We start from the raw sequence: 13,227 nt of genomic DNA on the forward strand, positions 1-13,227 counted from the left end.
TTTTTTTGCGGTAGTTTTTGGCAATACCCCCAAAAGAATTTAACAGATATATCCATCTCTCACTGCTGAGTGGTTAAGGTAACCCTCATACATTAATACATAAAAATTATTTATTTTAAAGATTTTCAATGCAGCAATGTAATAACAAAAACTCAATTAAACTAAAACTTGCTATTTTTATACTAAAAGTAGGAATTAAATATTAAAGTAATTTAATGATAAAATTAGGCAGAGTTTCTATTAAAAATGTTAATTTAAATTATATATTTTGACTTTTATACATATTTTCAGAAATATCTTTTGCTAATAGCTAAATTGTTTTTATCTCTCAGGCTACAAGAAGAACTTTTATAGCAAACACTAGTGTAAAAGTTTTTCAATCAGTCAATTTCATTTTTAATGGATAAGGCCAATTTTGTGTTTAAAGTGTTAATATGATTGTTGCTGTTCTAAGTGTTTATTTTAGTATGATACCAGCAGCATCAAACACAATTTATAAGAAATTTCATTAAGATCATTGAGCCAGGAATTCATCATTTGCATTTGATTACAAAATACTTAGCAAGTGTTTTTCATAAATCAAAAGAGAAAAGTCATTCAATGTCAGTAGGAATTGTGAGATGAATGGTCTAGCATCTTTGATCTGAAAAATCACACACATGCCATGCAATTGTTGTGTTTTCTGGCATTATCAGGGAGTAAGATTACTACCTGCTCTTGTAACCATGTCATTACTGTGTCTTGAACCTTGTCACTACCATCAAACTTTTTCCAGAGAGATATTCCTTCAACTTCAAAAATAAGTAATAATTACTTGATGCAAGATCTGGACTGTGCTATTAATGTTTTAAGTTTTTCCACTTGAATGGCTATAACAAATGTCCTGTGATGTGAGTAGTAGTGTGCAGACAGGTGTTATCATGCAGTAGGACATAATTTTGTTGCATTTTGCCTGCTAATAAGTTCTCACCATAAATGGAAACAAATTGTTTATGAATTTCAGAGGCAAATTCTTCTTTTTCACAAAGAAATGAAATCACTGAATGAACCTTGCACTTAGTGAGATTACAAATTGACAGGGCCATTTTAAACACACACTGAAGACATAATGATGTTGCAGTTAACATCAAGTGATTTCTATCACAAAACTCAGACCCTAACAGACATGGCAGTACAGCAAACAATGGCAAAATAATTTTTTTTACATTTCTACTAGTCTAGCATCTTTAGTTTCTGAATATGCCTCGTAATAGTCTTTAAAAATATATTTTACACAAACTGGATAAAAAAAGATCAAAACATCATGCCTTTAAAAGATCCAGTAATGAATTTAATAAAATAAAAATGTTTTCAATCAGTTTTACTGATTAAAAATGTTTTACTGATTTTTCAATCAGTTTTATTGATTGAAAACATTTTTAAAATTTTTAATTTTAAAATTAAAAATTTTAAAAATGTTTTCAATCAATAAAACTGATTGAAAAATCAGTAAAACATTTTTAATCAGTAAAACTGATTAAAAATGTTTTCAATCAGTAAAACTGATTGAAAACATTTTTATTTTATTAAATTCATTACTGGATCTTTTAAAGGCATGATGTTTTGATCTTTTTTTATCCAGTTTGTGTAAAATATATTTTTAAAGACTATTACGAGGCATATTCAGAAACTAAAGATGCTAGACTAGTAGAAATGTAAAAAAAATTATTTTGCCATTGTTTGCTGTACTGCCATGTCTGTTAGGGTCTGAGTTTTGTGATAGAAATCACTTGATGTTAACTGCAACATCATTATGTCTTCAGTGTGTGTTTAAAATGGCCCTGTCAATTTGTAATCTCACTAAGTGCAAGGTTCATTCAGTGATTTCATTTCTTTGTGAAAAAGAAGAATTTGCCTCTGAAATTCATAAACAATTTGTTTCCATTTATGGTGAGAACTTATTAGCAGGCAAAATGCAACAAAATTATGTCCTACTGCATGATAACACCTGTCTGCACACTACTACTCACATCACAGGACATTTGTTATAGCCATTCAAGTGGAAAAACTTAAAACATTAATAGCACAGTCCAGATCTTGCATCAAGTAATTATTACTTATTTTTGAAGTTGAAGGAATATCTCTCTGGAAAAAGTTTGATGGTAGTGACAAGGTTCAAGACACAGTAATGACATGGTTACAAGAGCAGGTAGTAATCTTACTCCCTGATAATGCCAGAAAACACAACAATTGCATGGCATGTGTGTGATTTTTCAGATCAAAGATGCTAGACCATTCATCTCACAATTCCTACTGACATTGAATGACTTTTCTCTTTTGATTTATGAAAAACACTTGCTAAGTATTTTGTAATCAAATGCAAATGATGAATTCCTGGCTCAATGATCTTAATGAAATTTCTTATAAATTGTGTTTGATGCTGCTGGTATCATACTAAAATAAACACTTAGAACAGCAACAATCATATTAACACTTTAAACACAAAATTGGCCTTATCCATTAAAAATGAAATTGACTGATTGAAAAACTTTTACACTAGTGTTTGCTATAAAAGTTCTTCTTGTAGCCTGAGAGATAAAAACAATTTAGCTATTAGCAAAAGATATTTCTGAAAATATGTATAAAAGTCAAAATATATAATTTAAATTAACATTTTTAATAGAAACTCTGCCTAATTTTATCATTAAATTACTTTAATATTTAATTCCTACTTTTAGTATAAAAATAGCAAGTTTTAGTTTAATTGAGTTTTTGTTATTACATTGCTGCATTGAAAATCTTTAAAATAAATAATTTTTATGTATTAATGTATGAGGGTTACCTTAACCACTCAGCAGTGAGAGATGGATATATCTGTTAAATTCTTTTGGGGGTATTGCCAAAAACTACCGCAAAAAAATTCACCTAAAAAACGAATTATGTAACAATAAAAAAAGACTTTTCTTTACTAGACATAACTGTTTACAAAATCTTTTTCCGAAATGGTAATGAGAAAAAACTTGTGGAAAAACACTTTAAAAATTTCCCACATTTATTCTCCACTACTTTGGGATAGCACCATACCTGACCATCCCACTGTTGAAAACTTAAGAGTAGTTTGCACAGAGAAAGAAATAATAATAATTTGTACAACTCTTTCTTTATTACTTTAAAAATTTATTGTACTTACCCACTTGCCAATTTTCTTTACCAAAAGCATAATTTGCAGCTGGTGCACCAATCAATTCATGTAATTGAGGACTATAAATATCTGATGTAAAAACATTGTCAGATGAAGATTTTCTCAAATCAGGTAAAGCAGTGCTACTATCAGAAATACTAGTAGATGAGATTTGACTAGAGATTGCTTCTGGATGAAACATAATACCAAATAATAAACCAAGTGCCAGGATATGAAGTAACTAAAAAATAATTGTAATTATTAAATAAAAATTAGAAAATTAATACATATTTGAATTTATTATAAATTTAGATATGAATAAAACAAAATATATATTATTACATAACTGATTTTTTTTTGAAAAATTCATAATGGTACGTTCACTAAATAAATAAAATTTAAATTTATTAATTTTTAATTAAATTTTAATCAATAAGTATATTTTCACTTTCTTTTACAACTTTTTCTCATTTATTGGGTATCATAATTTTATTTTTAAAACTTATACATCACTACATCATGAAATGCTTAAAATGTCTTTTTTTATCAATTGAAAGGCTGAATGCAATAGTGGTCTAATCCTTTTCTTTTTAAATTGATAATATACTGTAAAAGTGGTGTGTCCTAATTTTTCATATTTTGCTGTCATACAAAAAACTCACACCTTTAAAATCTAGCAATGAATTTAATAAAATAAGAACATTTTTTAAGAACATTGCTGGATTTTAAAGGTGCGAGTTTCTTGTGATCTATATCTCCAGTTAGTTCAAAATTTATGGATATTGCTGTTATACTAGTTTTATTTCTATCATTACTTGTAATCAGAGCAACAGTAATCTTTCATTCATTTTAGAGATAATACATTTAATACACGAAAGTTTAATACTGTTAACTCAATTTTGACTTTGCAGAGGGTTAGACCATTGTTACATTCAGTCTTTCAATTGTTTATAATATAACTAAAGTTATGTTAATTAATAATAATTTGCACAAAAAAAAAATTGTTTTACTGTAGTAAAGTCAATTGATTTATAAATAAATGCAAATTGAAAAATGAGTTAAATATTGCTCAATTTTTTATTTGTAATGATAATATATGTATATATGTGTGTGTGTATGTATATATATATATATGTTGATGTATTAGAATAATGATAGTGAACTGAACATAACCACAATGATAAGAATAATCATTTATTAATAACACATTTATCTAATTTTCAACTGATAATGTAATTGCTATTTTTAAAAAATAAATTTCTATTTTCTATATGTGCACTATGGTCACATATTTAAAACAGAAAAATAAATATGTGGACTCTGCTAAACATAATTAATTCATCCAGCAGAGTAATCTATAAGTTAAAAATTTTACAACATGTAATTAGCCTAATCCATTGCAGATCTCCAGAAATGTTCTAACAAGTAAAAAAAAAAAAAAACTGATAGAATGAAAAAAGTGCCATTTGAAATGTTAAAAAACTCACAAAAAGCTCTCTGTCTACACAAATTCAGCTTGTTACATTAGCCATTTTTGAACTTTTCTTATCTTTTGAACAAATTCATATTCTTTTGCAGGTACAGTACATTTTTACACTATTCATTATTTCCTTCTTTGTAGAAATAGAAATAAACTTTTTTTTACTTTTTGGAGGCATGGTGTAATACACAATTTGTATTTAAAATAAATATTACTATCAAAATAAATATGTGCTTAGTAAATTTATAAATCACAAACCCACTTGCATCTGCTACAAAAGCACTGCACAGAACTAACTGATTTATGATTCTTATTCCTGTTCAATTTTTCTTACTTGCTTGAAATAAAAGAATGCTATCTCTAAGGGGTTGAATTTTCTGATTGGCTGATGCACAACCCAAACAAACAGCATAATCAAAACTGGATTCATCATATGAAGGAAAAAAAGGTCCTAGTACCAGGCATATCTGTTGGGATCAAACCTCTTACCCAAATACTGGAAGTCAATAGATTGAGTTCTTTGTTTGCTTCACCACCAATACACAAATCTTGGTGCATTATTCCAGAAATAGAGGGCATCATTGAAGACCTGGATTATATCCATAAAGAATTTTATCGTTCAAAGGCCACTTTTCAAATCTGTAATTTCTCCGTTCCTCAGCAGGTGATGGTCTTGTGGAATGTCTTGAATATGTCAAGAGGCGTTACGATAACAGGTTATATAATGATGTCATAGTTATCAGGGATGATAAATCAAAAGACACTGTCTTGTTATTATGATATACAGTAAAAGCTGTCTATGGCGACCACCCACGGTTCCTTCAAAAAGTGATCTTTTAGACAGTCGTCCAATACAGGTGGTGCTGTAATACCGTATTTCTGTACGTGTTTTGCGCACTTTTTAGCCATTTCTACTAAGCAAAACTCGAGGCGAGCAAAAATAAGCGAATGTTTTCAACGATAGAGCTATATTGGTATTGTATTTTATTCTTATCGGATAACCCGATTTAAAGGAGTCGTCATGATATTATAAGACAGATTTAATACCAATATTTTAAAGATTAATACAATACTCGCATTTTCTCGATTATAATGCACACTTTCTTTTTTCGATTTAATTAATTCGACTCGGTTCTTTTCGTTCGCTCCTCAGTTACGTGTATTACGTCATCAATATAAAACCGCGTCCTATCTCTCCATCACTTTACTTTTGGATTTCGTTAGTTTAATCTTATCTTAACTTTAAAAATACTGTATTTTTTTAATATTTAATATTTTCTTAATTAATTAAGTACAACAAGAAAAATTATTAAATAAAAACATGATTGTNTTAATTAATAATAATTTGCACAAAAAAAAAATTGTTTTACTGTAGTAAAGTCAATTGATTTATAAATAAATGCAAATTGAAAAATGAGTTAAATATTGCTCAATTTTTTATTTGTAATGATAATATATGTATATATGTGTGTGTGTATGTATATATATATATATGTTGATGTATTAGAATAATGATAGTGAACTGAACATAACCACAATGATAAGAATAATCATTTATTAATAACACATTTATCTAATTTTCAACTGATAATGTAATTGCTATTTTTAAAAAATAAATTTCTATTTTCTATATGTGCACTATGGTCACATATTTAAAACAGAAAAATAAATATAGTGGACTCTGCTGAACATAATTAATTCATTCTGCAGAGTAATCTATAAGTTAAACTTTTTACAACATGTAATTAGCCTAATCCATTGCAGATCTCCAGAAATGTTCCAACAAGTAAAAAAAAACTGATAAAATGAAAGAAGTCCATTTGAAATGTTAAAAACTCACAAAAAGCTCTCTGTCTACACAAATTCAGCTTGTTACATTAGCCATTTTTGAACTTTTCTTTATTATGGCAAATTCATATTCTTTTGCAGGTACAGTACATTTTTACACTATTTATTATTTCCTTCTTTGTACAAATAGAAATCAACTTTTTTTACTTTTTGGAGGCATGGTGTAATACACAATTATACAAAAGTGGACTGCATGCCGACTATTTAATATAATAAACTTTTTATCATACAGGCGTTAATTACCAATGACTGCTGTCAGATTGACAAGCGCTTTCGACACTAGTTATTTTCGTCTTCTTCAGGCCGTTAAAACGGTTAAATTCCTTTCTTGATTACAAATAATCGACCGTTCCAATTGTATTAACGTTTTGGAATGGAAGCAATAGTAGAACAAAAAATATAATTTTCAAACAAAAACACGCGCGGTTGTAATGCGCATGNGTAAATAAATGGATGCACAATAATTCATTGAACTTACAAATTAAAATGTGAAGGGATACATAAGGGAATAAAATAAATTAGAGGCTAACATTTTAAATCTGTTAGACAATTAATAACTATCAGTCACTCTAAAGTAGTTGACTATGAAATAATGAAAAATATGGAGAAATATGTAGTAACTGCTAAAATATGGAAAAATACAGTGTCCCCAGAGTGACACCAACACATTTTAAATTGCTGCCAAAATTCAGTACATATAGATAAATGCATTTATGTTGTATGAGGAAGAGCAATTCCTAGAATTAAATGAAGCATATGGAGTAATTAGCAGTGATGCTTCATGACTCTCACAATTCCCTATTACTCTCCTAGACTTCTCTTTTCGTTATATGTGAAGGACAGAATTTATGCTGGCACTAAAATCAATGATCTCAGTGAACATTATGTTCATACAGAATGCTTCTATTACATTACACACGTTGCAAAACAAATGACAGGAAATTGAAAATTGTTTATTCTCCATGCAACAGCAGGAGCATATGTGGATATTTTATAATTTTGTGTACGTGAAAATTCTTAACATACAGACGTTAAAATACAAATAAATGTTATATTAACAAGTGCTTTCAACGAGAATTGATTTCGTTCTAAAGCATTAATACTGTTGGAATAATTTGATATTCATATTCAAAAAGGATATTAGCCATCTTTATCAACCTGAAGATGATGAAAATAATTCTCGTTGAAAACACTTGTTAATATAGTGACATTTATTTGTATTTTAATGCCTGTATGTTAAGAATTTTCACATATTAAATGATCAGCGTGCTGTCCAATTCTGGATTAAAGTTAATTTTGTGTAAAAAGGAGTAAAGGTAGAACTATCAATTTTTGCAATAAAACTAGATGAATTTATCTTCAAATTGCATACCTTACTTTTATTGTATTTCTTGAACTTCTTACCTAATTTTATTTATAACCTTTCAAAATGTGTCAGTCTCAATGCACACACCTTCTATATGTTACATAAAATTAACATAATTTGCTTCAGAAATCAATGCATTAGTCAAATATCAAAGTTTGTCTTTACTACATATCATCAAGAAAAACATGCTGCAACACATAAATCCAGACTGTAGTAATGAACCTGACTGGCAAAATCAAATAATTAGAATAACACAAGTTCAGAACAGTTATGACATAGCATTTCTAAAGGTTTCTAAATGACTAAAAAATAATATTGTCTTGTAAAGAAGTTTAAGCAGTTATTTGACTTTTATTGGTTAAAAAATGGGTCCATTGTGAGCTCATTGAGATGTAGGAGGACAAGCTACTCCATGACAATACCAGATGTCCTAAAGCTCACCAGAAATTGCTATAAATATTTTGCATCATTCCCAATACATCCCAGGTCTGACACCTTCTAACTTTCATGTTTTCCCATGTTCAAAAAGAACATATGTTTACTGTTTACTGAAGTAATCAATGATCTTTAAACAATGGTTACAGTTAGAGACATGCTATCATTTCGGATCCAGTTAATCATTAGAACAGTAAAATGTTAGCTGGATGACTGCAACAACACAGAGAGAAAGTTTTTGAGGATGGAATGAACAAACTTGTGGAATGAATTAAATTCTTTTAATTAATTAATGGTGATTCATACTTAAAATTTAATTCATTCTAGGAGGTGTTTGAACACCACATTGTTGGAAGTGTAATCCCACAGTTTACAAATTACTTTGCAATGGAAAAGATGAGGTCAACAAAGAGAAGTTACGGGGCATACAAAGTTCTCGTAAGGGATGACAGATTCAATAAAGATCTTGAATACATGGGATCTACTAAATAATGTGCAGTATGTCATTGTATATATTAATTTAATCATAGTTTTAGAATATTTTCCTTTGTTCTTTGTTCCTTCTTGCTTCTAGAACTTTCTTTTCTAACTCTTTTCCCTTGAGTGGTGAGGATCAATTTGTGGAACTACAGAAAACATAGAAAGAAGACCCGACGGCACGAGTGAAAGGGAGTGGGACATTCTTTAAACTAGACCTCAAAGTAAATGAACGAAGATAGTGCTCTGTGCCATCAAGAGTAGCTTGACTGGAGGAACAGTGCTAGTCTGATAGGAACTTGAATTTTATCATAGTCACAATAAAAGGAGTATATACTAAGTACAAAGGATAACCAAAGGAAGACAACGACAAGCCATCAGTCTGAGTGAGTTCTATATGGCCTCCCACTAAAACTGTACAAAGTTCTGTACATCCCGGGTATTTCATTCTTTCCTATATCCTATTTCACTATTTATCACTCTCCCTTTATCTTCCCTCTTTCCTTAGTTTAAATTAGTTTGTAAGTACAGTAGTAGTTACAGTCTTTCCCAATATCATTTTATAGTACAGGTAACCCCCGTATAACACGGTAGTTACGTTCCAAAAAATTGCCGTGTTATGCAAATCCGTGTTATACGAAACAAAGAACTAATACGAAAAGGAGGGTTAGGTTCCAAAAATTAAAAATCATGCTATTATATTTTCATAATTAAGATAAATATCTTCATTAAAATTTTTTAAGTAATACACATTAATATAAATTAAACAATGTTCCCCGTATAACACGGTAGTTACGTTCCAAAAAATTGCCGTGTTATGCGAATCAAAGAACTAGTACAAAAAGGAGGGTTAGGTTCCAAAAATTAAACATGCTACTATATTTTCATAATTAAGATAAATATCTTCATTAAAATTTTTTAAGTAATACACATTAATATAAATTAAACAATGTTTTCTTCGTCATCACTAATAACACTATTAATTAACCGAGAGCGTTTTCTTTTTGGCAAGTTATCCTTATCCTCTGAGCATTTTTCTGCATTATCTTCAGAACCATGCTTTACCTTTTGCAAAATGTATCGACAGAAGGCGAGAAGAGAAAATTTACATACTTAAGTACTAATAGTTCAAGGGTTTTATCCAATTCTCGAATCGTGTCAGAGTGAATCTGTGCTATAAAAGTACCGTGTTATACGGGGGATGATACCAATTCTCGAACCGTGTTAGAGTGAATCCGTGCTATAGAAGTGCCGTGTTATACAGGGGATGGTACCAATTCTCGAACCGTGTTAGAGTGAATCCGTGCTATAGAAGTGCCGTGTTATACGGGGGTTACCTGTATATGTCATAATCGGTACGTATTTATGTCATTATTTGCCATTGATATGTGAGAATTCGAGATTTAATGTGAATTTTGGAGTTTCAGTAATTTTTATTTTTATCATTATTTCCCAATCCTGCCTTCCTTTTCATGGAAGTTAAAGCTAGACCTTTTGACCTATAAGTGGACTGCGTCACTTCAAAAGGTGACCTTCTAAACATCTTAAAAGTTCTCCCCTCAAAACGGGATTATTCAGTTTCACCTTTGTTACAATGTACATACAAATCAGTAGCCAATTGACAAGAATCTCCACCTGTTACATGATAGAGAGTAACAAAATGACTCACAATCATCACCCAGGTGGCCTTGCAGATGTTCTGATCTTTGCCACCTGCAGCAATTAATTTAAGAAGTTTGACAGCTGTTGTCAAATTTATGATAGGAAAGGGTGATAATAAACTAAAAAAACTCTTGACATCAGTCAAGAGTTACATGAAATTGCATCAGATTTATCTCCAATGATTCCCCCTCCGAGAGGTGTATAAAAAGAGGTCGCACTTGCACCTCTGGGTGGACAGCCGAAGCAGACCCAATCAAGTGGACATCCGAGGCAGACAGCCGAAACGGATATAGCCAAGTGGACGTCAGGGATACCGCCATTCTGTCCGTCGCAATCCTGCCTTCCCACCATAATCATCACCGTCTGTCTATCGATGAGACAGATCTGAAGAGAAGAGAGATTAAAATTAGGAACAACCGATCCAAGAGCGTTTCACCAATGCCCAATAAGCCAGAAGCAGAAATCGCGAGTCCCTCAATTAGCCAATTTCGATACTCTCTTTCATTCCCCGTCACTCTCTTGATCATAGCTTATGATTCAAAATTATTATATCTTTGGAGTAAGATCTAGGTCAGCGATGTCCAACACTTTTTGCCCCCGGGCTGAATTGGAAAGAAAATTTTTTCCAGGGGCCGAACCTGAGGCTGCCCTAGGAAGATTTTGAGCTGCTGCAAGATCTCATTGTGGTGTCACCCCGTAGAGACTGAATTGTATATAGAGATTACAGATACATTTTTTTTACATTATCATGCTTTATCAACACTCTACGCTGTACTTAAGAGATTTGTAATGGAGGGTTAACTCTAACCTGACAGTGAGTTGTTGACTCTTTTTTTTTTTTTTAGGCATCAGGATTTTACATCCAGCTATTTGGACTTCAGTAGCTAATATTCAAAGATTGATCGCAGGCCACATAAATTCATTAGACGGGCCGGATCTTGTCCGCAGGCCGTATGTTGGCCACTCTTATTAGACGAATTTTGGTAACCTTTATGTTTTGTATTCGTTTGTACAAGTTCAGATAATTAAATACATTTTTATATTAAATGTTGTGTCATCCTGGAATACATCCGACACCTTATCACGATCTCGCTATCCCTCCCCACTCACATTTTTGCCCTCCTATTAATTAAGCCATCTCTGACAGAGCCACCGATAAGCAGGGAGAAGCTTGCCGATCTATCCCCTTGGTTCTCACAGATATTTGTTACCACCATGTTGTAATTATTTATCATTAAGTTGGAATCCAAAAGAATCTGTACATATTCCGTGAAATAAAATACTTTGTTTAACTATATACTATGCCTAGTATTCATTTGGTACATTCTCCTTTGTTGGTCAACATGTATTTCGTGGGATCATCACACTAGAACTCACCAGTGGCTCCCAACAATTTTGGATTAGGCAAAATTGCTTTTGTGTAGCTTCTTATTAAATATTTACACTAGTTAAACATTGTTATTAGCTTTTCTTATTATGAACTATCTTAGAGAATACAAATTTCAGATATTTTATACTTATATTTATTATTACATTTANTCACTTATTTTGCTTATTTATATATATTTTTAATTTTATTTTTATTACCATTTTTGGTATTTATTCTATATTTTTATGTTAACTATTTAGTTTATTTATGCATTTTAGTATTTTAGTTGTTTTCATACTTTTCCATTTATGTATTATTTAAAAGTCCAGCATTCTCTCATTTTTTAATTTTTTATTCTAGAACAGTAATATTTAAATATATGTGTCAGAAATACATTTATGTTCTGTTTATTTCAAATGAAAACCATCATTCAATTGCTATTTTTTTTTTGTTTTATCCTAAAGAAGGTTGATAAAAATGACCAAAAACATTAGATTAAAAGTATCGCTATATTTTAAGGTTTTTTATGATGTTATTTAATACAAGTGCAGTATCCAAAAATGGACGATTATTATTATTAAATTCTAAATTTTCATACTATATATTATTTATATTTTCCAGCATTCAGACTTTACATTTTGTTATCTTTCTTTTTTTCTAATGAAAAAGCATCATTCTTAAATTCGTACAATTTTATTTCTTTTTTCACAGTACTACACATATTAATATGTGGCACCCATCAGCGATGGGCCAATTCAGACTGATAGAGGCACAGAAAAGAAGAAAAAAGCAAACTTTGAACCGAACACTCACTTTTGGACCGACGACTACTGAGGATGGATGCTTGAATGGGCAGTCAACATGAACAGAGACGAACAAGATCTTTGATCGATGTCAAGATGTAAAAAGCATTGCACATTGTTGTATATACGTGTAATTAAATAAATATAAAATCCAACCTGATGTTTTCCTCATCAGCATTGAATCATTTTTATTTGGTGACCAAACACCAAAATTAATAAACTGTAATAAACTGGAATCAAGTTCACATTTCATTTGAATAAGATAAAACTTTTAATTACTGATTCAAGTTATATTGATAATTAATTATAAAAAAAATAAACTACTAATAAAATAAAACTTTATCAATCAAAAGAACTTTTTAAAGTTGCTCTTTACAGAAAATAATATGTCATTAAAATATTTTCTAATATTTAAGGTGTGGTTATGTTTAGTTAAATGGAATGTAGCTGATACTCATGACAGGATAGACTATTAAATTGGATATTTTAGTAAAGGAAGTTATAAATTACAATCTGTAAAATTTAGAAACAATTTTTATAATTTATAAAATATATAGCTCAGTCGCGTTACACAGGTAGTCGTTTAATACAGGTAACTTATACGAAGACTCTATGGATAAACTATTC

At 30.2% G+C, this 13,227-nt stretch overlaps 1 protein-coding gene across 1 annotated transcript in view; it reads right to left on the reverse strand.

Annotated features, from left to right (window-relative positions):
* Positions 1-12,740, reverse strand: part of LOC111628664 — a 35,492-nt gene extending 22,752 nt beyond the window's left edge. Inside the window, exons 1-2 of the mRNA XM_023372491.1 lie at positions 12,611-12,740; positions 3,170-3,401 (exon numbers count right to left, since the gene is read on the reverse strand). Coding sequence (XP_023228259.1) covers positions 3,170-3,362 — 193 coding nt within the window. The 5' untranslated portion in view covers positions 3,363-3,401; positions 12,611-12,740. The remainder of the gene's footprint in view (positions 1-3,169; positions 3,402-12,610) is intronic.
* Positions 12,741-13,227: the final 487 nt, after the last annotated feature.

Source organism: Centruroides sculpturatus, unplaced genomic scaffold, assembly GCF_000671375.1.
Source record: "Centruroides sculpturatus isolate CEXI.00-Female unplaced genomic scaffold, Cexi_2.0 scaffold406, whole genome shotgun sequence".
NCBI lineage: Eukaryota > Metazoa > Arthropoda > Arachnida > Scorpiones > Buthidae > Centruroides > Centruroides sculpturatus.